At 37.0% G+C, this 25,891-nt stretch overlaps 3 protein-coding genes across 11 annotated transcripts; all 3 read right to left on the bottom strand.

Moving 5' to 3' along the window:
* Positions 1-231: 231 nt before the first annotated feature.
* hnf4g (hepatocyte nuclear factor 4, gamma) lies at positions 232-11,940 on the bottom strand. 8 transcript variants are annotated; one of them, XM_079488278.1, is made up of 11 exons: positions 11,758-11,913; positions 7,536-7,624; positions 6,779-6,941; positions 6,247-6,341; positions 5,340-5,446; positions 4,682-4,837; positions 3,527-3,614; positions 3,264-3,416; positions 2,940-3,176; positions 1,967-2,077; positions 232-1,657 (listed from the first exon to the last, which is right to left on the bottom strand). In XM_079488278.1, the coding sequence occupies exons 3-11, from the start codon at positions 6,934-6,936 to the stop codon at positions 1,524-1,526; spliced, it is 1,239 nt and encodes a 412-aa protein (XP_079344404.1). In that variant the 5' UTR covers positions 6,937-6,941; positions 7,536-7,624; positions 11,758-11,913; the 3' UTR covers positions 232-1,523. The 8 variants fall into 8 exon arrangements, 6 of the variants coding, with proteins under 6 accessions (XP_079344404.1, XP_079344402.1, XP_079344400.1 ...); XM_079488277.1 differs by having other exon boundaries at positions 434-1,657; positions 4,682-4,840; positions 11,758-11,905; XM_079488276.1 differs by lacking the exon at positions 7,536-7,624 and having other exon boundaries at positions 11,758-11,940.
* A 975-nt stretch (positions 11,941-12,915) lies between these two features.
* On the bottom strand, positions 12,916-16,184 carry gpr141 (G protein-coupled receptor 141). 2 transcript variants are annotated; one of them, XM_079488280.1, is made up of 3 exons: positions 16,060-16,184; positions 15,447-15,518; positions 12,916-14,671 (listed from the first exon to the last, which is right to left on the bottom strand). In XM_079488280.1, exon 3 carries the CDS (start codon positions 14,645-14,647, stop codon positions 13,754-13,756), a length of 894 nt encoding a protein of 297 aa, XP_079344406.1. In that variant the 5' UTR covers positions 14,648-14,671; positions 15,447-15,518; positions 16,060-16,184; the 3' UTR covers positions 12,916-13,753. The 2 variants fall into 2 exon arrangements, with proteins under 2 accessions (XP_079344406.1, XP_079344405.1); XM_079488279.1 differs by having other exon boundaries at positions 16,064-16,157.
* On the bottom strand, positions 15,897-25,695 carry pign (phosphatidylinositol glycan anchor biosynthesis, class N). Its single transcript, XM_079488272.1, has 29 exons — positions 25,397-25,695; positions 24,840-25,083; positions 24,423-24,544; positions 24,244-24,342; positions 24,056-24,162; positions 23,827-23,951; positions 23,534-23,664; positions 23,285-23,401; positions 22,719-22,759; positions 22,566-22,625; positions 22,397-22,489; positions 22,252-22,307; positions 21,892-21,970; positions 21,620-21,802; positions 21,366-21,505; positions 20,990-21,089; positions 20,752-20,844; positions 20,585-20,676; positions 20,364-20,466; positions 19,641-19,749; positions 19,394-19,496; positions 18,899-19,001; positions 18,505-18,591; positions 17,971-18,026; positions 17,813-17,888; positions 17,618-17,691; positions 17,344-17,386; positions 17,201-17,253; positions 15,897-17,049 (listed from the first exon to the last, which is right to left on the bottom strand). The coding sequence occupies exons 2-29, from the start codon at positions 25,064-25,066 to the stop codon at positions 16,926-16,928; spliced, it is 2,796 nt and encodes a 931-aa protein (XP_079344398.1). The 5' UTR covers positions 25,067-25,083; positions 25,397-25,695; the 3' UTR covers positions 15,897-16,925.
* Positions 25,696-25,891: the final 196 nt, after the last annotated feature.

The following is a 25,891-nucleotide window of genomic DNA, read 5'->3' as shown; positions in this document are numbered from 1 at the left end:
CTGAATAATAGACAGCTACTATTGACAACATCATCTGACTCATCCGGCCCCAGGCATCGTGCACTTACACCTGCTGATATCAGATTGCTTTCTGAAAAACCATCCGAACAGGGCACACTCCAAAACTTATTACTGCTTCCCATGAATACTGAGGTATTGACATCCTAGACTTCACCTGCACAAACGCTTTTGTTCAGATGCAGAAAATAGTTGAATTTTATGTGTTGTCATGTGTGGGCATCTTTTTTTTAATCAGATTACGCAAAATTTTGGTCAGGACTTCTGACAAGAGTTGTAAAGTGGGCCGTATAAAATGATGTCCCAAGTGGCATTTTTCTGGTGTGTGGTTTACAATTCCCCATTTGTTATGTGTCTTCAAATCACCTGTAAGAATGAAACAGTTGCCCTTAGCATACAGAGTCCATTGACATTTGGGATACGTATGACCTTCTGATTTTAATGCTTGTGACATTTTAATACACATAAAGTTTTGTCAGTTCTGTGTAAAATGGAAGAAAAAGCTCAGCTTGCCGTAAACAATTAAAGCCACACATACCACATTGTTAATATTCTACCAAACAAAACTGTAAAACCAACAAAATTGTACAACATGTCTTCAGTTTATGAAAATGCTTCACACATTTTGCACAATTTACAGCAGACAACCAGTTACATTAGCATTACAACATCAGCCTTGTACGGCAGGCCAACGGTCAGAAATTCCTTAAAGGAGTAGTTCACCTTCAAAACGAAAACTCTGTCATCATTTACTCACCTTCTTGTAATTTCAAACCTTTTTCTTCAGCAGATCACAAAAGAAGATATTTTGAAGAATGTTGTTAAGTAAATGGAGGGCTGTGCTATAACCAACATATTTCTTCTTTTGTGATCTGCAGAAGAAAGTCGTACAGATTTGAAATGACAAGAGGGTTAATTATGACAGAAAATTAGTTTGAAGGTTACTACTCCTTTAAAAAAAATTTATATTCTTAATGTTTTGCCACAGGGTACATTTTGACTACATTTTATTTGACACAATGTAAATATATTTACATTTCATTAAACACAATGCAAATAAATGCTGGGTAAAATGTTTGTTTTAATAAACACTTTCAAACAAAATTAACATTCCTTAAAACTTGTAAAGTGTGGAGCAATTTTGTTAATAAATTAAAAAAGGTTGATAAATCGCTTTTAACTGACAAAAATGTGTTAGTAATAAACAAATTGCCTACAATTATCTGTTTACCAGTTATGGGTTCATACAAAGAGAAACCACACTTAAAAAGAGAAACACAAGAAATATCTTCAAAAAAATAAATTAAATAAAACTTTTTTCATTGGTGGTGTTCCACTCTAAAAATAGCCTAGATTTGGAATTGGTTTCAGTGATCGAAGAAGTTCTCTTTCACTCAGATAAATATGTTGCACTCGAATTGAGGACGGGTCTGACTGTAGCTTTCACAATTTACACATACACAATGCTCCTCTACACCTGCAGAGAGAACGAGACTGGTGGAGCCTCATAGGGGTGGTTCAGGAGAGGGTCTGCTTGACATGGGATGTGCTGGAAGCAGGAGAGCTGGGCTGCCGGGGGTCTTGTAGACCTCCTGGATCTGTACTAGGGTAGGGGAAGGAATGGGGGTATCTGGAGATGCTGAGGGGAAAGATGGTAAAACATAACATGACAAGTTATATTATTTAGAGTATATGTGACACCGTGAAAACCAGGCTAAAGTCTCATGATGTAATTTTGAGGAAACAAGCATCAAAGTTGGATTTCAAGCATTAGTTTTCCTATGATTTCAATCTTTGACATGGCCTCACTCAGTCAGTATTAAATCAAGGATATATTTTCACAGCATGTTCTATACGTAGGATCATTTTTACGGATGTAGAAAACAGTAAATCACCAAAAAAGGCTTTTCACATATTTACTCATAGATTAATAGAATAATCTACATACCCATCTGTGAATGTCCAGGTACTGGTATTGAGCTAATGACAATTGTCTGCCCTGTTATTGGAACCTGCGGGTGTCCGTTATGATGCAGGTGAGGCTGTTCATTGGTTAGACCTGTATAACAAATAAGAAATAGATGAATTATTACTGTTTTGTAATGCAACACTGTTTTTCTTACTAAAATGGCCCTACACAACCACAGTCAACATTCACATCTAATCATTTGGAAGACAGTTTTACCCAAATCTTCAAATTAACCATGGTTTCATTAGGGTAAAAGAGCAGTAACCATATTTTTATAGGCCAACCTATAGAAGTTAGCGCCGCACTGGTTCCCTTGACTGAAGGCTTATGCAGATCTAAAAAAATAAGCTGTGTGATTAACAAAGGTTTATGATGTTTACATGTTTTGTCTATCAAGATAATTTTTTACAAATGAACACAACATTTCTTACTTAAATACAATCGCCAGAAGTAAAAAGCGAACATGAAGATATGAACACACTACAATACAGTCGCTCGATATAAACGTCACCACCACGAAGCCTCCGACAATTCTTTAAAACGTTATTAAAAATGCATTGATATCTATCGTCCACGCAAAGGAATAGAGTCGCTTTTAGTACTTGTTAACCACCGCCATTTTTAAGACATATTAAAGCTTTAAAAGATTCATGGGTGAATTATAACTGGTGGGCTTTGTGTCATAGATTAAAATGTGAAAATATTTAAAGGTTTTGTTAACCACAGATCTTATATTAGGCATTTAACCAAAAACCCATTAACAAAACCGTGGACTTTGAGGCAAAGGAACCGGAAGTGTGAAAAAGGCTAACTCGCTTCTGGGTTTTGCGTACAAAAACGTCATCCCTGCACCACTCTATTGAGCTATAGGAAAATGTGAGAGGCCACATGACGCTATGGTGTTGATCTCAAAAAATTATCAAGAATTCTGAACGCTCCACCTTACACTTACCTCCAAGAAGCATCTCCTGTAGCAGGTTATCTATCTTGGCTAGGCCGAACAGCTTGATAAACTGAAGCTGCTCTATCAACTGCCAGGTGATGCTTTGCAGGGTAGGTAGAAGGAGCAAAAGCTCTCCGAATCGCCCGCGCGAGTCATACTGCCGGTCATTAATGTAGTCTTCCAAACTCATCTGAACCTGATAGCGCATGGCTTTGATCTTAGAAGGGTCTCTTAAGCTTTTGGCATCTAGAGGTTAAAATACAGAGACAATAACATATTAATTGTTTCAGTATAGATATTGAAATGGGTTTATTATGAGACCATATACCGTACCAGGGTCAAAGAACACAATAGCCTTCAGAACAGCGTATTCATTGTCGTCAATTTGGATGTCCTGAAAGGCTAACACCAGTTCATCTAAAACGCGGCTAGCCACCCGACCTATCTCAGGCTCAGGGCAGTTTCGATGGACAATACACCCATTACCTGCATGGGAAATAAGCAACGAAAGATCAACATCCTGCTGATGTGTGTAATCGTCTGTCTGTCTACAATTATGTTAAAAGCTAAAAATGACATTTTATTTTAGCAGTTACCTAGTAGCAGGAGGTCTTTGTATGGCATTGACCTCTTAGCAACCCCGAGAAGAAGATGCTCACCGGCATGTGCTCGCAATAAACTAACCTGGAAAAAGTCAAAAAAAATAAATTCATACCAAAGCAATAATATTAAACAATGATCTTAAACAATAATATAGAATGGAGTTTGACTTTCTTGGTTTCTTTCTTTACCATTTCTTTCACAACTGCTCACAGAGTCTTATGGATTTCTTGTATTAAATTCAATTTAATTTCACATATTTTCACATGAGTTATATGAGTATACAATATACACTGTTTATACAATACACATTCATTTTAGAGTTAACGCAGGTTTTATGTTTTTGATGTGTTTTGAGTATGTCTCCACTGTTGTTTATATTGTTTTTTATCAAATAAATTTAGATTTTATTGGAAATGTTGTAGAATTTTGCTGAGGCAGTAATTTACTGGCTGCATGTGGCTAAGATGGATCTGTTTCATTTTAATTTATTAGTTGATCCACTACACAAAACAAGCATAAATGATTTGTTATGGATTAAACAAACGAACAGATAAAAACTCAGATGGACCACTTTCATAACAGCACTTTTTGACTTTTTTTCGGTATGTTTTAGAAAAGTTTGCAAGATATAGACAGTTTCATTTGACGTTCACGCCTGCCCTTAAGTCAACTTCCGGTCTGTGGTGCTAATATAACAATTTATTTTATATTTAATATTAATTTAAATTAACATTTTACTGTATATTTATTGTATTCAATTACATTAAAACTCCTCAACAGTTGATTCTTTCCGGAGATCTACCGGAAGTTAAGTCTGGGCCACATAACGTTTGTTTCTGTTGTTGCCCCTGAAACCGTCTTTAGAACAATTTAAGTCATATGTTTTATAACAAAATTATTTTTGACTAATTTTCTTTTTTGCCTGAACTACACCTTTAAGCTATATAACACGGTTTTGCATGTCAAATAATAACAAACATGAGTTGGGGAGAGCTAAGATTTTGTGCAAAACAGCGCATGATGAATACAGAGCTAAAGTGAGTCAGTCATGTGAATAGCAAACATTGAGCTTCAGCAAACGGTCCTGCAATTTAACCCAAGGGCCTCCCCAATTAGCACAGCCAGTGTTGCTTTCCAATGGCCATTACCTGGTCATCAAGAGGCAATTCACCGAAGGCCGGGATGTATTTAGCCCATTCTACCAGAACAAGCAGCTGCTGCTTCATAGACTCGCAAACATCAGCGACGGTCGCCGATTTCTTCTCGGAAACATCAGCAAGGCCCATCGGACTGCCAACGTTGATCTGCTAGGAAATAGACGGGAACTGAACTTACTGCGTCGAAAATGTTTTTTGGCACAGGCTGTTGCTGCTCTCCGAGTAAATTCACACAGGTACTCAAGCAGATAATAAGAAATGTTGATGACACTGAATGATGCTCAGAGGGCCCGACGTTCATGCAAATGACTTGTTATCTGTCTATTGTCATTATGAACTCCAGAGCAGAACATATTTGGAGAAGTGCAAGCTAGTGTAATGAAATCTGTGTTTCTTTCTTCCTTATTTCTTTAATCAGCTTTTCTGCTGGTTAATTTTTGTCTTCCGTGCCTGTTTATCTACAGCAGAATGCATTATGACTTTACAACGTTGCTTTGACTGACAATCACACCAATGATTTATTGCTCGAAGGCAATAAACCTTGCTAATTAAATGCACATTTTGTGTCAACGCACTCTTTCTTGCACATATTCTTTCTCTTTCTTTTTGCATATGTGTGTGTGCGGATTAACCTTGATAGGACGTCTACCTGCTGTGAGAGGGATTCAGCGTGAGCGAGGGCCGTGATTGGCGGCAGGTCATGTGAGTCCTGCATGCTCCTACGGGAGCTGATACGGTCGCGCTCATTCTGCACCGCTTCAAAAAAACAACACAAACAGTTTGGATGATTAGCGAGTTAATAACAGTTAGGAGTCATTACTGATTAGCCAAGATGACGGGTGTGTTTCTCAAGCATACTACTAGTCAAGATCATCCACAGATTTATGGCAGTTTGAATGTTTTGAATGTCTAAGATGGAAGTGCTTTTAAAGGGATAAAAACTCTCTCGTCATTTATTCATCATTGTGTCATTCAAAACCTGTATCTGACTCTTTCTGTTCAAGATATTTTGAGAAATCTCTCTGTGGTTTTATGTCAATACAATGGAAGTCAATGGTGGCCAATGTTGTTTGCTCACTGACATTCTTCAAAGTGTCTACTTTTGTGTTCTGCAGAAGAAAGAAAGTCATACAGGTTGGGAATGTCATGAGAGTGAGTAAAAGAGGAATTCTTTGTTTGTTATTTTTACTTTTTGAAAGGAGATGAAACAATTCAGTTCAAATAAGAGATCCCAAAAATAATGTGATTTAAGTCACCTCATTTGCTACCTTTAGTTGCACTTCTAAACTTGCACGTGGTAAAACTTTAACCTACCACAGTCTCGAACAACCTGTGCGCACGGAAAGCAAGGTAGGGAGCACATGATCGGTCATCATAAAAATGTTAGCCAAGGTTATACATCCAATAAACGAAACATCCTTGTGTAATCAGGAATGGTTTTATGGCATCATCCATTGTACTCCCTCGCGTTCCCTTTTCCTGGTAATTCTATTAACTATCTGCTTGCCACTGTGAAACGAAAATGTTTAGAAAAATACAAAATATGTCATGTTTACCTTCCTTCTTCATTCCAGCTCGAAAACATTTGTGAAGCCTGCAAAACCGGCACTGGTTCCTCTTATCTTTATCAACAACACACTGACGATTGAACCTGGCCAAGAGGGCAAAAATCACGATCTCAAAACTTTACAGGCAAAATGGGTAGTCCACCCTGATACGAAAATGATGTCATCATTTACAAACCCTCTTGTCGTTTCAAACCTGTAAGACTTTCTTTCTTCCGCAGGACACTAAAGAAGATATTCTGAAGAACGTTGGTCACAGACAACCTTTCCCTTCTATTCTGTGGTATGTAAACGGATGCCGGTAACCAACGTTCTTCAGAACATCCTCTGTTGTGTTCTGCGGAAGAAAGAAAGTCATAAAGGTTTGACAAGAGAGTAAATGATGAGACGATTATTGTATTTTTGGGTGAGCTAACCCTTTAACTTACACAGCGATAAAGATATGTAGTCTTGTTGTGTGTTGATCATGATCATTTTTTAAGTTTAATTCACAATATTAGTTATATAGGTGTATGAGATGTACCTGCATGAGTACACGTGACTCTTCCTGATGCTTCTGCGGAAAAAGCCTTTACAGCCGTCGCAGCTGGAGGCACCGTAATGTTTACCTGTGGCTTTGTCACCACAGATTGCACAGTTGGAGCTCACGCCGGTTTCTCCTTGACTGGGCTCTGTCGGCATGCTTTCTGTGGACAACAGCAGTGATAGTTAGGGATGGGGCTCATCACACACACTGTTATTGCCGTCTGCTGGCTTTAGAATTGCTGCAACACTTCAGTCTAATCATGGCTGGATGGATCACTTGGGTGCCTTCAATCTCAGCATCAGGACGAGGCTTTGTGAAGACCCAACACACTGTAGTACCAGAATTGTGGATCGTACAAAAGTTGCATTGCATTGTCCATGTGATAGAATGATAATGTATTGATATTATGTGCAATAATGATTAAGGTTCAACCAAGAAATAAACAAAATATCACAACAAATGAGAAAAATCTTCACGCTTACAGTATATACACTCTTCATGCTGTGTTATTTCAAGCCATGCTTGGGTAAAGTACGGACAAACACAAAAGTTTGGTTTACAATATCCTGCGGGGTCGTTTAAACTTAAAATAATTATCTAATTTATTATTACTTTTGTTTCATTTTTCCAGTATAAATATCAAATCATTTTTAAATCAAGAGACATTTTTGAGAAGGAAAATGACCTACAATATTATGTTTTAAAGGTTTATGCCTAAAACAAGAAAAATGTAATAAAGTTAATTAAGTGATACCTCCTGATTTAGTACCAAGGGCCGGGTCTGGGGGGCTCGGAGGGCATTGCCCATCCAGATTTTTCTTGGGCCTCTCCAAAAATATCCAGCTGACAATTAAAATAATAAAATAATATTATAATTGTATAATAATAATTATTAAATACTTAATTAATACGTATTTGTATTATCTAATAAATAATGATCTGCAATTTACTTTTTTGTATATTTATTTGCCCAACCAGAATATGAAATAGAATGGAATATTAAACAATCAAAGACCGTTTAGCAGATCAAGTCCAAATTTTATTAAAACAGACAGTTGTCTTGTATTATTTGCATTTGGCATTGTTTTATTCCCTGCCATTTACCTCTGGGGTCATGAACCACCAATTTCGATCCACTGTTCAATTCAGTTGATCAAGAGTTGCACATCCAAACACATCCACCCTTCAACCACAACTGCCAAGCTAAGAATGCATATTAAAGTTAATAAACAAGAGACTAGTAAACCTCATGAACCACTGTAACAATCCGTCTATCAAATCCAAACCTTTCGCACAGACTCCCAATCAGAAGAGCTAATGAGGTGAATGAAGACGAGTTCTGCATAGGTGAACAAAGGAATGCTCGTCCTAAAAGAGCTTCGCTAATGCTACAGAGAGCGGCACCCTTCTGTTCATATACAAGGATGAGAAATCAATCATTCCTTTGTGCATCCAAAATCATAACATTTCAACAAAAGAAATGCAGCGGGGGACTTTAGCCTTTTATGCGCGGAGACTGATTTGAAGCTCCCGCTGTCACAGGACGGACTTAATTTGGATTAGCCTCTGTTTTATCCGATAGACAGATATTCGATGGAGATTGACATCTCTTGGATGAATGTTAATGCGGGTTGAAAGCAATCTCTTCTGATTCAGCATATTCCCAAAGTGATTCTTTCTTATTTCAGAATAAAACATAATACAAAGGGGGTGTGTGGTCAATGTGAGGCAATTTCATTCTGTCAGCTTAAGAAATTGAAAATACTTTCATGATGTTGCATACCAAAAACAATGCGAAAACACAAACAATGCAACAAGCAATTCATCTGATAATAATAAAAATTCCTACAGTCTTAAATGTGTCATTTGTGTACATCTCTTGGTGTTTCTCTCGCAGTCCATCTGTGTCTTAAGAGTGTGTCTATGCCTTTAAATGTCTTTCATTCCAGTTACTTTATGACCTTTCTCTATCTCTGTGTTTCGATGTACTGTAAAGGATTGTAAAGATAAATCGCAAATCTTTGCTGTCTCTGCATTTTAATTCAGCATCAGGTTAATGAATCTTATTTTAGGACTTGATCACATTGTAGTGACACAATGTTTAAACATCTACAATTACCCAGAGGACACATGTTTAAGTTGATTCATAATGTGAAGGGTATATAAGGATGACTATCCTGTGTAGAAAGTCTAATTTAAATTGCCTGCTACAAACAAAATGGCATTATTTCAAGAAAAATGTTCTGTGTATGCCTATTTTCTACCCTCAAGTCAGTCCAAACCTGTATTATTTTCTTTCTTTCTTTCTTCTGCAGAACACAAAACACAAAAAGGAAGAATATTGGTAGCCAAACAATACTGGTCCCTATTGACTTCCAGTGTATGGACACAAAACCAGGAAGTCAACCAGACATTTATCTTGTGTTTCACAGAAGAATGAGTCAACAGGTTGGATAAATGAGTAGTTTTTTGTGAACTATCCCTTTAATACTTTTAATGTGTCTTCCTTTTGTTAAACTTAAACTTGCTGAAAATCTGTAATCCTTGGGATTTCTGTGAAACTCTCTGTTGAATTTTAAACTGAATAGAGAATCTTTCAAAAGAGTTAGCTAACAATGATCTCTTTTAAATTGAGGTAAATGATTCTGCAAAAGAAAAGTCATCCTTCACCAGCCCCCAAAAACAAAACCAGATTGAGATATTAACCCAGCCATGAAATTGTATCTGTCCCCTTAAGAAACACAAGTCTGATTACATGTCAGACAGTCATGACAGATGTTAGTTTTGCACAATACACATATGTATCGAATTCAAAAGAAATCATTTAAAAAATGACCCTATCACTGTAAATTAGAATGATCGTTGGCCCTTGCTCGCCCTATCAGCAGCCACATCTAGTCTTCTAACACAGATTATACACCAAAAGTCCCTATTGGCGTGTCCAGCACTCACCCCCAGAATAAAGCACCTCTGCATTCTCAAAGCCCAAGGTGCTAAAGGTAGGGTCCAGGCCCTCACAGTAATTGGCTACATCCATGTCCAACAAGGATTTAGGAAGAGGAGCTGTTGAAAACTTCATTCCTGTCAGACTATCTCTACTTAAACTCGACCTGGGACAGTGTCTCTTGGTGAGAGTATTGAGGGTAGCCTGAGGTTGACCATCTCTTCAGAATGCTGATTTGTCACATTCTAAGATGGGGAGGAGCCTTGAACAAGACTCCTCACCTCCTTGCACAAAACTTATCTTCTCCCCTTATCCCATACTTATCAGGATGAAGAGATAGCAGTATTTCCATTTGTTCCCGAAAGGAACAGCGGATTTTATTGGTGTATCAAGAGCCAACTAGTAGGCCTTGTTTTCTAAGACATGTTATTCTTCCAAATGAATGCACTTTTACACTATCAAAGTATTTATAATAGGGTCCAGGCCCTACACACACAATGAACACACTGAATCTACAGACGTTGTTGCGAACCCATTATGAACTGTCTTTTGGCTTCCAAAAAATTATAGTGAGGATACTTTAAGCATGATGTACCTGTTTAGAATGCTTTACTCTGTAACCAAGGACATTCAAGGATCATTGGGATTTAATTGTATTTATTTATTATTTTGTAATTATTAATACTACTATGCTACGAATAATGTAATAATAATAATTATTATTTAATTTAAATGATGAGTTTATAGTTATCGTACATTATTCAAATTTAGACACATACCTATTTAGCTGAAAATAAAAAAGGAAATGAAAAAATGATACAATTTTAGAACAGCCATCACAGGTCTCTGTTCTTGTGCAGAACCAATAGGAGAAAACATGCAAACATTCATCTCTGGTCACAATTGACCAAAGATCTTCATAACATTTAACTTTTATATCATACTTTCTGTGTTCCATCTTTATTTCTTCAAAGAAATAATTTACCCAAACTTCAACACCAAGACCAGCAGTCACCGTGCACTTTCATTGCATCTTTTTCCGTACAATCATTGTGAATGATGATTGTGTCAGTTCCTAACATTCAGCCTTTTCTCAAATAAATTCATACAGATATAGAACAACAGAAGGGTCAAATAGAATGTTCGTTTTTGGGTGAAATATCCCTCAAGGTTTATCAGATAGACTCCAAAAATGTTAAAAACTTTGGAGTACCAGTGTTTTTTATTATGGCATTTTCATGCACCTTCATTTTAAAAGTCTAGATTAAATTGTCACCTTGCCGTGACCTCAGATTTACTATAGAAAGTCAAACAAAAGTGTCACAACACAAACAGAAAGACACATTTCAGCAGAAATATCAGAAGAAAATAATATCACATAAGTAGAGGGTTTATATCTGTAAAATGTGATAAGCAGGGTGACACTATGACTTTATAGCAGGTGGTTACATTTTAACTTTACTCAGTGTTTTAAATGAGGAAGTGCTCAAAACCTGATAACAGTCTTGAAGGCGAGGTCATCTATATCATGCCATTTATTTGCAATACACTGAACCTTATGCAATATTAACAGTTCCAATGCAGACGGATGTATACAAAAACCTTGGATTGGATGGATTACGTCTTAATTGATCAGTAATTCATTTAATACACAGTTTCGTAAGTAAAATCATTTCAAGGTCAGAGAATTTTTTGGGCAAAAAGACTTAAGACTGTATATCGCTTGTATTGAAAAAGGTTTTATGTGAGATTAAAAAAACAGATATGATATACTCATCTAGACGGAATATTTGCTGTCACACACAAATGTTGTTTGGCTGTTAAAAACTGCATAATAGATAGACTGTTTTAAATACATTGAAAACCTTTCAATTCCTTCCTACGTTATCAAATTTTCTAACATATTTTCAATAACTTTTCATTAAAAATAAATACTCGAACAAGAAACAAATGAAATGGATGCTTTGATGTAGAATATTTTCTTTAAATAACCCATGAGTGCGAACGCAACTCAAAGCTGTTTTGGTCTTACCTTCTCCCTGTCCAACAACGATTTGCATTGATCCAGCAAAGCCCAAACGAACATGTGTCAAAAACAAGAAACAAAAATACTAATTTATGCCACTAAAGAGAGAACCTGGGAGTATATGAAGTGTTTAACATGTCATAAGCTTCACATTGGTTCAAACAATTGGTGGTGTTCGGGGAGACTCTCATTAGATCGATTTACTAAACAAACTGAAAGTTGGGTGGAGATGTTAAACAGTAACCAGCCCCAATAAAACTTGCCTGTGCGTTCACGCCGTATGGAAATGTAATAACAAGAGCACGGACAGTTGTGGCTTTCTAACAAAGAAACGACAACAGTACTGTGCTTTAGGAAAATGGGAGTTCATTTCGTAATAAATACATTTGGATACATAAAAAAACACATTTTTACACTTTTTTTTCGAGAAGACGTAAAAGCTAAGTTAAGAAACGCAGAATGGAAGCACAAGGACGGGAAATATTTCTTTACTTTACAGTATAGAAATACTATTATATTCTTGCGTTTATAAGACCCAGTTCTGGTCTCTGAATGTTGTCATATTGACGGAAGATGGCGCCAAAACACAAAAGGTGTTTGAAAATGTTCTTCAATGCCACAGAAGAACCTTTCTTGTCTGAATGATTCCATAAAGAACCTTTAACATTCGAAGAACCTTTCTGTTTTACAAAAATGTGGCGAAAGATGGTTATTCAGATTGAAAAAGGTAAGTAAGAGACGGTTCTTTAAAGAACCTTTGACAGAATGGTTCTTTGTTGAACCAAAATGTTTCTTCAATGGCATCGCTGTGACGAACCTTTTAAACACCTTTATTTCTAATAGTGAAGAACCGCTGAAGAACCATCAAAGCACCAAGATATGGTCCTATGTAGACAAAAAAACCTGTTTAGTGCCATAAAACCACAGTAACAGTAGTTTAGTCTAAATTATTATCTGCTCATAGCCACCTGTACATTAATGTTCATAGTATACAGCCATCTGTCTATATTGTTCATTGGAAATACCTACTGTCATATTTCCATAGAACATACCTACTATAAAGTATTTTCATAGTCCATGCCCACTGTTTAATATTTTCCTACATGCAATAGAATACAACTCTGAGTCATTTCCTGACAGACGTCATACAGACACGTAGAAGATGTTTAGAAGATGTTTATGATATATGATGTAAAACTAACATTTATCATATGTTTGTTCACAGCATATTTAAGATCTACAGCAGACATCTTACAGCCGTACCTGTGCCATCTGACTTTTTAAATAAAACATGGATAGCTACTACACTTTTATCATTTTAAAACAATTGTTTAGGACAAGGATGACTAACAACAAACCACCAGATGTGTGAAACCATAACTACAGCATACAAAAATAGGTCCCGTGGTAAATAATTTTGATAAGGCTGCATCTTTTATTTACCCTGTTTACCTTTAATCAGACAATCTACTACATCACATATTTATTCTGAATTCAAAGGTTACATACATTTCCATCGAGCCTGTTTAAATAAAGAAGAGTGTTAAACTGTATTTTGTGTTTTAAATCAATTTCAGAAAAATGTTTAAAAACAAGAGGCTGAAATCGCTACTTTTTCCTAGTATATAGAAAGCAAAGTTCAGAAAATAAATGTGTAAAAACCCCATAAAAATTCAGTATGTGCAAAAATAATATGCAATATGAAAAATACCCAGATGCTCTACTATTTCAGCTGAGATTTCTCAGTAAGTATCAGTTGGACAATATCTATCCCATAAAGCAACGGGAGCTGAAGACCAGCCGGGTAAAAATTCGAAAAGTTAAAAAATATAAAAATTCTTGACAGAAAACGGTGACAGATGTATTATGCCTGGAACGTGTACCCATACTACATACTGTTTTAACGGTCCATCAGGTACTTCAGTAGCCTACATATTGAAAATTTCAGATGCAGAGAAGGTCCAGTTCATTAAGTCTGTGATAGTGTTTCTAAGCTTCAGGTTCAGCACACCTGACACATGCCTTTCCCCGTGAACGTCAGCATGTCACAACATGTGAGTGCCGTTATGGCCAAGAACACCTCATTTATCTCATGCAACTTTGCAGTATTAGTCTGAATATTATTCAGATAGTATATCCGAAACAGGTGATACGGCAACAGGCAGATAAGCATGATGAACACAAAGCAAAGGTTTTTCATCTGGACCCAGAACTCCTGCTGGAAGCGTATGGCGGCTCCGTGTTTGCGTATTAATGAGCACAGGACGGTCGTCTGTAAGCAGGTCAAAACGAACGACACGAGGGCAATAAAGATGGATAAGGTCATGTTCAGGGCATAAATGTGATTATTTTTTAACGCATCATGGAAATTAAAGCACTGGTCTGTTTTGTGGTTGGCTTCCTGGTGGCCGTACCGAGACAGCACAATCGGCAGCATGACCACCAACAAAATGGACCACAAACAGGCGCTCGCACCCACAGCGTGTAGACGTCGGTAAAACTCAGTGCGCTGGGTCTTCTTGTAATATTGCAGAAAACGAAGCGTAAGAACGATGCCGTAGATTACGAACACCATGTGCATGTGGATGTGGATCATGGCACTGACCATTTTACATAAGGCATGGGTCAGATCCCACTTCTGGAAAACAAAGTAGTAGATCCGGAAGGGAACGGTGAGCAGAAATAGAAAGTGTGCGACCATCAGGTTGAGGAAGACTGTGGTGGTCAATGAACGAATGTTGGTTTTTAATATGCTCATCATGAGAGTTAAACCTGTGGAGCCTGCCAGCAGCACAATGCTGTAGATGGTGATCAAGGTGATTCTGAAGTGCTCTATGACACCTGAAGTGGGTGTCTCTGTGTTGTTGGTGATGTTGGTCGCCACTGTGGTGTTCATTGTTGCCTCTAGTGGTAAAACATACTGTAAGAGTCAGAGAAAAGTGATTAGACAGCTTAAAGTCATAGCTCACCTTCAAAATTAAAATTCTGTCATCGTTTACTTAGACTGTTTTTATTTTAAACCGGAGTGATTTTCTTGTTTCACCTGTGTGAACACAAAAGATATTTCGAAAATATATATACAGTATATATTTTTAGAAAAACTGTTGGTCTCAACAGGGACCAACGATTTTCAGTTAAAACCTTCTTCAGTATATCTTCTTTTGTGTTCTTCAGAACAAAGAAAGTCATATGCAGGTTAAAAATGACAAGATGGCATGAAAATAATGACAGAAGTTACATTTTAGAGGTTAACTATTCCTTTAAGATGAATCAGTGATTTTGTTATCGTGCAATTGAGCTCCCGTGGAGAGTGGTTTAATAAATTCTTGCCTGCACAGCTTTCGACAAAAACATTGGTTACAATGAACCTAGAACATAGTTGATTTAAACATGTATAGATTAAATGCACTCTAAGACACTTTGGATAAAAGCGACTGCAAATTGCATTGAATGTAAATGTGGAAACACTAATACAAACTAATGTTTCAATAACTATATTGTGTCACCCCTTTTAGCACTGCAATATAATTTTAGTATAAACATACATATACAAGTTCCTGCAAAAGCAACATCAGCAAAGAAAAACACTTTTTTTTTTGCCCAAAGAAAATGTCGACTCTCTTTTATTATATCATGCTTACAAGAGAACCAACATTTTCTTTATCAACCTGACAACGAGAGATACGTATACGTACCGTGAAAAGAAAGAAGTGAGAATGACCAGACAAGGAAGTGTATGTCTCTGTTGCATCTACCCCTCACTTAATCTGCAACCGCCATTTCAGAACATGCAAACAGGTCAAACTGAAACTGCTGCTCATTTGACACCTCAGTTTAGGTGTCTGACCTCAAACAATGCACATAATTTTCTCTGATATATTTTATCAACACTGCAAAATCACAGGCACATAAATAGAAAACAAATGTATAGTATAATAGAATGTAAGTCGCTTTGAGTAAAAGCGTCTGCCTAATGCATAAATAGAAATGGAAGAAAGTTTACACAACACTATTTAATCTAAATGTTTACTGAACTTTAAAGTGGCTGTCCGTAAGAATGGCCTAGAAACATGACCCGACAAGAACAAGCTTTCCGCTGTGAATACAGCAAGGGTAATGACACAGTTTTAAACACCGTTCTTACGTGTACTTTATCATTTTTAATAAAACAAAACTTACGGATTGCCACTTTAAAGATTCAGATTTGCCATAAAACAGTGGCTGTCCGTAAAGTAACATTTACAGTACAGTAACACATTTTGCATTCATCACCAATACAACACATTGACAGAAACATAACTCACTTACTTACGCAATTAATCCTTGTCTGTCTTAATAAGTGTTAATCAGTGCTTAAAGTAAAAAATTATAGATGCCAGAACTTGCAAAAGAAAAAGACGGAGACGTTCTGAGAGCTGCCATTCTGCGAGAAAATGTCTTTGTACCACAGATATGTGCACGAGCCCAGAAGCACAAGATGTACACGCATATGTAGGCTTAACTTTAACCGTACAAGTACTGTGTACCAGTGAGTACTTGCCCAGTTCAAGCTTTAGTTTTTAACAGGAAATAGATGGACACATGACTGCAGCTACAAACTATGTGGTGGTATTACCCAGATACCACAAAACAAACAGTCAGAAACAAACTTCTGCATTTGGGGATTTTTTTCAATAAGGCAACCAATAAAACGTATCTTTTTATGTCCCTTTTATTTGTATTCATTTATTTTATTCACATATATGCCCTAGCTTTCCTGTAGCTCAGTGGTTAGAGCATGGCGCTAGCAATGCCAAGGTTGTGGATTCAATTGCACATACTTATAAACAAATGTGTAGTATAATGCAATGTAAGTCCCTTTGGCTAAATGCGTCTGCTCAAGGCATACATGTAAATGTAAGACCCTTTAACATGTGACCCGGCCAATACATGAGGAATTCATATTAAAAAATAATTACTTTTGCAATAGGCCAATTAGTTTCGACCAGAAAACACGACATCTGCAAAGTCATGGTTCTTCTTGAGAAACAATGATATTAAGAAACATAGGAAACCATCCTTACCAAACGCTGCGCCTCAGTCATGTCAATGTGCCATTAAATGTTTGTTTGTCGTGTTTTGTTTGATTTTGCATCTTGTTAACATATGAAGACAATAGTCAAGGTAAGCAGTCCTCATCTAAGGTGCATCTTTCTTTTCTGCCCAACGATGATTCGCTTGGAGGTCAAGATGTGGGTCATGATGCTCAGTACCATGAGGAAGATGGTCATGGACATTACGATGACATAGTGACTGATACTGCAAGAAGAGAAACATTTCTTAATATTTCATCAATCACAAAAAAACTAAAATGAGCATCTAAATTATTATGATACACCATGAAATACACAAATGTTCACTCTGTGAGATATTAGCATAGATAACATACTAACACAAATGATTAACCCACCTAGTGCCAATGTCAAGCCAGCTTCCATAATCTTTAACCAAGAAAAAGAAGTGCTAGAAAAAGAATAAAAAACATGACATGATATGTTTATTTTCTAGCAAAATATTTCAGCACAATAAATGTATCTTGTTTTCTGTGCTTACCAGGGCCATCAGGTCTGAGATGACTAGAACAACCAGGAAAAGGCTACAATAAAGAGAAAGAAAAAGTATTTGAATGCAACAATAAAATGATCCAGCTGCATTCAATGAAGAACAGGGCTCATAGTCCAAGTATACAAATATTATGTCAAAGCAGTTTTCTCCACTAGTGTAGGCTAACTAACACTAACACTAACTCATAGGCTAAAAACTTATGTAAATTCTACATCAACATTTGTTTAAATACCACTAACCACTGCAATGTTAATGAAAATACCTTCGTGAGGAGAGTCGTGTTGACACTTGTATGCTTTCAAATGTGCACATCACAATAACAAAAGGAATTAAAACCTTAAAGAAAATAAAGTGGAGGAAAGCAAGGTAAATACATGTGGCACAAATAACAGCATGCTTGATCTGAGATCATTTTAAGATTATATATATTCCATTATTTACGTGTGAAGTGTCATACCTTCCACATTAGAAGGCCACCCATGATGAAAGGATTGAAGACCGTAAGAAAGCAGTACACTGAGGCTGGATCGAAACTTAAAGGGAAGATAAAGGCAAATTGACTTTGTTTTTACAGGACTGTTCTTATGCTCCAAAATAATTGTTAATGTAAATTACCTGTTAATGGAGGCAATGTTTCCGCAGCCAAAGAATGCAATAATTATGAAAAACACCTTATTTAAATGTTAAGGCATGTTTGAAAACATATACAGCTGTGGAAAATAAGAGAATATAAGACAATAACAGACCATTTCAAAATGATTTTCAGTTTTACCGACTGTACTATTTTGAACTACTAACAATATTTCTCCCAAATTTCAAATAAAAATATTGCTTTGTTTCCTTTATTTGCAGAAAATGAAAACTGAAGAAATGAAAAAAGTTTCACATATTCAGTTCAACAATTTGTTTTTTATGTGATGACCTTGATTTTTATCACAGTTTTGTCATTCTTTCAGTCTTTCACATTGCTGTTGGATGACTTTATGTCAATCCTGAGGTTTGATTTTGTTAAAATTTAACAGACACTAAACTAGAATGGCCACAATACATCTATTAATGCTGATTAAATAAAACTTTGGAATGGTCTCTTAATTTTTTCGGGGCTGTTTGTTGTATAAAAGCACAAATGATCTGTAGTCCAAAAGATACAAAGAAGTAAGATCTCCGGATGTCATCCAGCTTTAGCTGCCTGATTTTGCTAATGTCAATATTTTCAGCAAAATCAACGCTGGAAAGCTGGGGAAAAAGAAAACATTACGATCAGCGGTCTGTCAGTTTTATTGTGAAAGTACAATTGAATTCATATTTAAGTTTGCAACATCTGTATTCTCTTAAAAAAGAGAAACTTAGTTAAGTGATTTCTTAAAAAGGTTAAATTCTTTAGGTTAGGGACAGTTGTTGCGTTTCATAGGCAATTTTTTCCTTTATATTATATGTGTTTTGCATACGGTTTAATGCAAATAACTTTGAGTTCTATTTCTATCAGTGTATTCCCCTGAGAATTCAACCCATAACCCAGCTGTACCAACAGAAGGAATACTACCTCAGTCCTGTTTGACCTTCCCTGAGTGTTCATAGTCTCCTGCTCAATATTGATCCATGCAAACATAAGCCATGACAGTACTGGAGGAAACAGAGCCTCATACCTAAACAGCACAGAAACTATCAGTATATTATTTATGTACAATAATGATTCTCAAAACATTCAGCAGTTGATTTTGCTTACTGCAACACTTTGTGGTTTCTTTTTGCATGTCACTTCCTAGCAGTTTCTTTGTGAAAGCCAACACCAAGAGTTCCTCTAAGTCAGGGGTGTCCAAAGTCGGTCCTGGAGGGCCGGTGTCCTGCAGAGTTTAGCTCTAACTTGGCTCAACAACCTGTCTTGAAGTTTCTAGTCTGCCTACCGAGACCTTGATTAGCTGGTTCAGGTGTGTTTGATTAGGGTTGAAGCTTAACTTTGCAGGACACCGGCCCTCCAGGACCGACTTTGGACAGCCCTGCTCTGAGTGAAGTAAAGCTAAGCCCCTGTAGATCTTACCCTGTACTCAGGAGCAGGTAGACACACACGAGAGATAGCAGGATGCTCAACAGTCTGTGAAAGAGCCTGGTGGAGCCAAACAACGGCACAAAAAAGGAAGAAGCTAGCATAAAAAGAGTACAAGAAAATTAGAAATGGCAAAAACAGAGTGGAAGAAATTAGAAAAATGAGGTTTGGGGCGATGTTGTAAACTCTATGTGTAATACTGTAACGGAAGCAAAGCAATGTGGGAATGATGGTGATGAACCTAGCGTGATCCAGCTAACAAGCTGGTTGAAGAGCGGCAGGCCTTGCTTCAGCTGCAGACTGGTGTGGGTGCTGGTCAGGATGTAGGCGCACAGCATCACCTGCATGATCTGCAAACACATACACTAAACAAATGAAGCTAACGCATTGACAAACAGCTTCAACTAGGATACGAATTCAGTTATGTAGAGCTTTAATAAAAGTCATGTAACAAAATATACTCACATTTGGTTTGATTACTTGCTTAACATTACACCCTTCCCTGACCTTTTTTACATTGCATTTGGCTCTGAATGTTGTCTATTTGAGTTCTAACGGCAGCTTTTTGTATGTGTAATGACTCTTAAGAGGCGCTAAATGTGGAAACAATAGGTTTACCCACAGACATTTACAAAGACAACCACATTTACATAATCAGGCAAAACAGTACAGGAGGACCTCGGAAAAAATTGCAATGCATTGTTCTAAAAAATAAAGTTATAAATTTAGGTATAAAGTATAAACTGATTAAAAATAAACTGTTCCACATGAACTGTACCACAAACCCTCTTTTTCTAGTGAACTCAGGTGTGTTTTTAATTCTTAAAACAGCCGACACAATAACTGTACAAACCATAGCGTGATGCTATAAACATCTGCATTGAAAGCTAGCAGGAAAAATAGAAATGAAAATAGCTTCAGAGAATGAACGTGAACAAAGAACAAAATGGAAAGCAAAAATGACCTGGCAGAAGAACAGCTGGCGATCTCTTATCAGAGGAGACCGTTTCCATGACGACCAAAGGAATGAGGAAGAGGTGAGGGGGGTCAGCACTCCAGCACATATTCTAAAGCGACAAATATACAAAAACCCTTCAACATCACCCATCACGTGACAAATTGACATTAAACTAAACGTGACAAATTGACATTAAACTGTGATTTTCTGTATGATAAAGTGCTTACACATAGTTAACGTTGGGGTCGCGTCCCACAACAGGCAAAAGTGGAAAAAGAGCCAAGCAGAGACAGCTCAACATCCAGCTCACTGACCTAAACTTCAGCGATACAACACAACATGACGTTAACACAAGCAACACGCACAACACACTTCATACGAGAATAGATCCTACCTTCGCTTTGATATACAGGCCAGAGAACACAGGCCACAGTGCCAGCAGAATCAATCCAAGTGTCAACATGCCCCGATAAAAAAAACTCACAACCTACAAAACAAACAAAGCAGTGGGCCAATAAAAAGGTAACAAATCTATAAAGACTAGACTGGTATATAGTGTTTATAACCAGCATTAACAAAGGCAACAGACATGTCCAGTAGCAAATACTGTACTGTAAACAGCAGATACTTACTAGTAATTCAATTCCAAACATCACCAGCAAAAAATATCCGAAGCTTTTGCTTAGTGGTAATGAGGGAATGGATCTGATCAGACCGGCAAGAGTTTCATATCTGTTATAAAGAAAACACACACAAGACACTACATTTTGAAAAAAAAACATAATTTGACCGTATTATGAGTCTTTTAGTGAGTATTTAGTGAGGACAAGCTAAATTGTCCTCATAAGTAGTTCACTGAGTAACTGGATCATTTGGCCCTCACAAATATAGATAAACCAGTAAACATGCACATACTGATAACATGAAAAAGCATGAATGCACCAGTTTCAATACAATGCAGTTGTCAGATAAGAATCACTGATATAAAAAGCAGTATGAGAAACTTACTCTTTTACAACAGTGTACCACACCAGAACGGGAAGCAAACAGTAAATGTAGTAGGTCCAGGGACTGGATTGGACAGCCAGAAACAAAGCTACAAACAGACCTAAACATAGGAAAGTCCCGAGAAGACTCCTTTCTGCAACCTTCAAAATGTGCACAGCACACAGACACATACTGGATATGACACTTAATAAACATCTCACAGATTTAAACATATTTTTGAAACTGTATGCATCAATGCATCATCTCTGTCTCACCAAGTCTGTGTTAGTTGGAGGTTTACGCAGGCTAGCGTGTGTCTTCAGGATAAACAAGACTACGTAAGAGGTCCAACCAATAAAACCCAAAACCACACTGCTGCCCAGAAAGAAACGATCGTACGTGTGGTAATACGACAAGCCCTGCATGGCCTGAGCTATGAGTTCCTCACAATAATTTATCTAGATGAAGAAAACATGTGGATAGACTTAAAGAGATCTTTCTGATCAACAGATCAATCTGGACGTGATGTTGACCAAACAGCACTCACCGCCTTATCAAACTGTCCTCTTTGGATCAATTCTCTGGCATGACGCACAAAATCCATCTGATTAGACTCAGAAAGGGGTCTAGAAAAACAGTACAACCTCATAAATTCAATTAAGAATCAATAATTGATTTGACAGAATTTATTTATATTCTTTAAGGAACCTCGACATTCTGCATTTATAACTATTTCAGTGAAGATTTTAAAGTAAAAGTTCCCCCTCAAAATAAAATTCTGTTCTGTTAAATATTCTGTTTATGAACCTTAGAATTAAACTTCCTCTTTGCAATAGACTATTACTTCACAAGAGCAATGAAAATACTGTTTTCCATCATATGTCCCCTTTAGTTGAATTTTACTTACTGGTAAGGTGTAAACAGAATGGATATTGTTGTTTCTTTCTTTTGTGCCATTTTCACCTTTGGATGTAACAAAGAGGATTGTTAATTATATTCTAAGGAAATCATATAAAATCAAGGACAGATTCCATTCTGGAGGACTCAAATACCTTGAACTGCTCCAAAATCTGAATAGCATTTGCAAACATGCTCTCAGCCTTGAAGTGCTGGCTGTTATTCAAGTAATTCAGTGGCAAGACACCCTGTAAAGCAACAACATGAGCTATAGATGGAACAGAAGATAGTGCCTGAAATAGGCTCTTTGAAAAGAATGCTCACCACAGAGTTCAAAGGAAAAGAAACCCCTAAAAGAGATGACATCAGGGGTGCAATGTCAGCCTGGGATGTGAAGAGAAGAGAAACCATAAAAAAAAGCAAATTATCCATGTTCTTCTTCTTCACCTTTTGAACATATTAATACAGAGATCTCACTTGATTGACATCTACCCTCCTGTATGTTTCTAATCCCCATTCTGAAAGGAAAGAAAAACGTTATTAAACTATGACTGAAAACTGATGTGCAGCCGAAGAGAGTGGAGAATAGTACAGGTAGTCCTTTAAAGGGGTACTTCAACCAAAAATGAAAATTCTATGGTCTTTTACTCACCTTCCGGTTGTTCCAAATCTGTATAAATGTATTGGTTCTGATGAACACGCAGAAATATATTTGAAAGAATGCTTATAACCAAACAGATCCCCATTGACTACCAGTAAGAAAAAAATACAATGGTGGTCAAAAGTGCCCCAGAACTGTTTGCTGTCCTACATTCTTCAAAATATCTTATTTTGCGTTAAACAGAACAAAAAAAAATTATTAAAGTAATTTTCCTACTATGGTAGTTAATGGGCGACAAAATATGTCTGGTCATAAGCATTCTTCCAAATATCTTGCTCTGTGTTCATCAGAACAAAGAAATTCATACAGATATGTAACAAACAAAGATTATTAAAACATGACAGAGTGGGTGAAGGATCCCTTTCAGTGCCATAGAACAAACCTTTAAGATAAAAATCATCAAAATTCTGGGATACAGCCCGCTGTGCTATCTGAACTCCAGCTCCCCACGCCACCAGTGGGGTCAGTGTCTCTGATGGGTGGCCCGCACCATGAGATCCTTAAAACAAAATATACTGCTATACTTAGACTGACATAAACTATCATTCAGTGTATAACATTATTAAAGAGCAATCGTTTTAAATTCTTTCAAAGTTTTCCAGTATAAGTCCAGGGCGGGGAGGCATCTTACCCCAATTTGTCATGCCATGGTCAGACGTGAAAACATAAGCTGTTTTCCCATCATTCCCAAAAAAGTCATCGATCACAGTCACAATTTCAGCAACACCTGCATCAACCAGGCCAATGTTGTCTAGATACTCCCTGTACCAAAATGAAAGAAATACTTGATTCTGAACAGAACAATGGCTCTACCTAGTGGTAAATCTGATTTGAGACATTTGTGTACATTTCATGACATCTCAACACATTTTACTGTTTAATAATTTTACATTGTATACATACGTGAAAATGTATCTTGCTTACTTTGACATGGGCCGGTGGGCGTGGCCATTTGTGTCTATCCCCAGCAGATGCAGAAAAAATACATTTTGTTCGTCATACAATTGATTCAGTAGAGTTTCATTGTTTTTGGCAGCACTAAAAAAAACCTTTACAAAAAAAGCAAACAATGAAGAGATTAAAAACCCTACACGTTTATGTGGTTTTAACACACATAACTTGAAATGTAGGTACATATATGGCAGAATCTTACCTTCACTTCATCAAAAACCCAAGTGTCCAGCCTGGACGCATCCGTAGAGGCAAAGTCCTCTCTCTCTTGGGGATACGTGTAAGTGTACACGTGGTCTCCGCTGGCCCCTAAAATACACAGAAAGTGCTGGTAAAAGTTACAGAAGAGCCACTGTACTCACAGTTCTACTGACAGGTGTGTGATAGTACCTTTAGCAAACATGGGTAATATGTCAGGGCTTCCCCAACACCAGGTATGTCTGCTCTCATTAAAAACAGAATCAAACTCAACCGGATTCTCCTTCCAACCTGTGAATGAAAAACAAATGTAAAACACTCGATGTTGTTACGTTTACACACATAAGAAGAGCACAAAAATGTATTCTTACCCTTGGCAACAGCACTAACATCTTCATAAAAGCCTGCTATGAGAGCAACGTGACCCGGGCGTGATTCGGTGGGCACGTGTGTATGTGACACCCCCCATGTGCCAGCCTCTTCAATAATACTCCTTATGACAGGCAACAATAATTATTCAATATATTCACTAAAGATTACAAGAAAAAGGCATCTAAAACACTAAATATTAAATCTAAAACCATAATGCATCTTAAGAAGTAGACCACTTAAAAGTTTAATCGACTAATATCTGCAAGAGTTTTGAATAGGGAATATAATAAAGAATACATGTTTTGTCAATGTAAGAAGCTACTAGAAATCTCATCTGGATCACAATAGTAAGTGGCACATTCAGTCCATCTAATCCATCTAATCCACGGATAAACAGACAATCCTACATTAATCACCTTAGGTAAGGAGTCCTGACTGTCCCGTTGTCATCTGGTTTAAAAAGGCTGTCTGCTCTTAGGCCATCTGCCACAAAGAGCACCAGGCGCTTGGCTGGAGGTGGCAGAGATACGCGCTGAGGTGTCATTCCATGGACAAGTGGAGATGTGAAATAAATGTCAAATATCGAGAGAAAGAAAACCACATGGACCACGAGCCCCACAATGAAGAACGTAGTCATCTTCATTTTGTCTGCAGTCAGACCTGTGGTATGATTTTAAGAGGAGATAGATGCATAATTCATTTCAGAATGCTGTTTGAGTATAGACATTACAGAAAGGTTATTCTGCAACGAAGAGGACTGAGTCTGAATTTAATCTTTGATCCAGATTGAAATTCTGTTCTTAATCTGGATCACTCATCATTAAATTAAACAGATGCAACAGGTATACACACGGTGAACTTTAATGCTGACATCATCATCAGAGAGGAGGTGCATTTGAGGGCTTATTCCCAATAGATATGTGGCATTATTTTAACGTGGTTAGGTGTAATATAAAGTGAAAAATAAGCTTACCTTTTTGCTAATATCAGATGAAACGGACTCATTAAGTTTCTTCAATGAAGAGAGACAATATGTAAATCTTTTCAGTTCATCACTGAAATTGTCAATGAATAGACACTGTAGCGCATGAGTGAAAATACGGCAAATGTTATTTTGAGTCTATTGGAAGACTAAATGTTAATATAATGTATGATCTTTGTCCGTTTAAAGGTGGTGTATGTGTAAACGAATCTTTTGACCCGTTAAACCAGATTAAACTGACAACTTCTCTTTACTTCCGTGTCTCAGTAACCTTTGAACTGAAAATCCGCGCAAGGACTTTTGGGGAATGTATTTTACATACGAAAAGCCGCTGAGAACTTCAGATATTTTTTATATTTAAACTATAAATATTTCCATTGACTAAAATTATTTATTTTTCCATTTGTATCCTGTAGCTCAATTGGTAGTGATAATATCCTGCCTGGGTTACTAAATGTGCCTTTATTGTATTATTATTGTGTAATA

This window comes from Barbatula barbatula (genome assembly GCF_947034865.1).
Source record: "Barbatula barbatula genome assembly, chromosome: 23".
NCBI lineage: Eukaryota > Metazoa > Chordata > Actinopteri > Cypriniformes > Nemacheilidae > Barbatula > Barbatula barbatula.
The sequence above is the reverse complement of the archived record's forward strand: the minus strand, read 5'-3'. Positions and strand labels throughout refer to the sequence as shown.

Excerpts from the sequence above, each read along its gene's own strand:
- pign (XM_079488272.1), bottom strand. The coding sequence starts at position 25,066 with ATGAAGATGACTACGTTCTTCATTGTGGGGCTCGTGGTCCATGTGGTT. Across the intron at positions 23,665-23,826 it reads GCCCACCGGCCCATGTCAAA|GGAGTATCTAGACAACATTG; the intron begins GTAAGCAAGATA and ends ATTTTGGTACAG. Across the intron at positions 18,027-18,504 it reads TCCGGAGATCTTACTTCTTT|GTGTTTTTCATAATTATTGC; the intron begins GTATCTTTTGGA and ends CATTTAAATAAG.
- hnf4g (XM_079488273.1), bottom strand. The coding sequence starts at position 9,860 with ATGAAGTTTTCAACAGCTCCTCTTCCTAAATCCTTGTTGGACATGGAT. Across the intron at positions 6,942-9,733 it reads AGAGGTGCTTTATTCTGGGG|AAAGCATGCCGACAGAGCCC; the intron begins GTGAGTGCTGGA and ends TGTTGTCCACAG. Across the intron at positions 5,447-6,246 it reads AGCTGGAATGAAGAAGGAAG|CGGTGCAGAATGAGCGCGAC; the intron begins GTAAACATGACA and ends GTTTTTTTGAAG.
- gpr141 (XM_079488280.1), bottom strand. The coding sequence starts at position 14,647 with ATGAACACCACAGTGGCGACCAACATCACCAACAACACAGAGACACCC.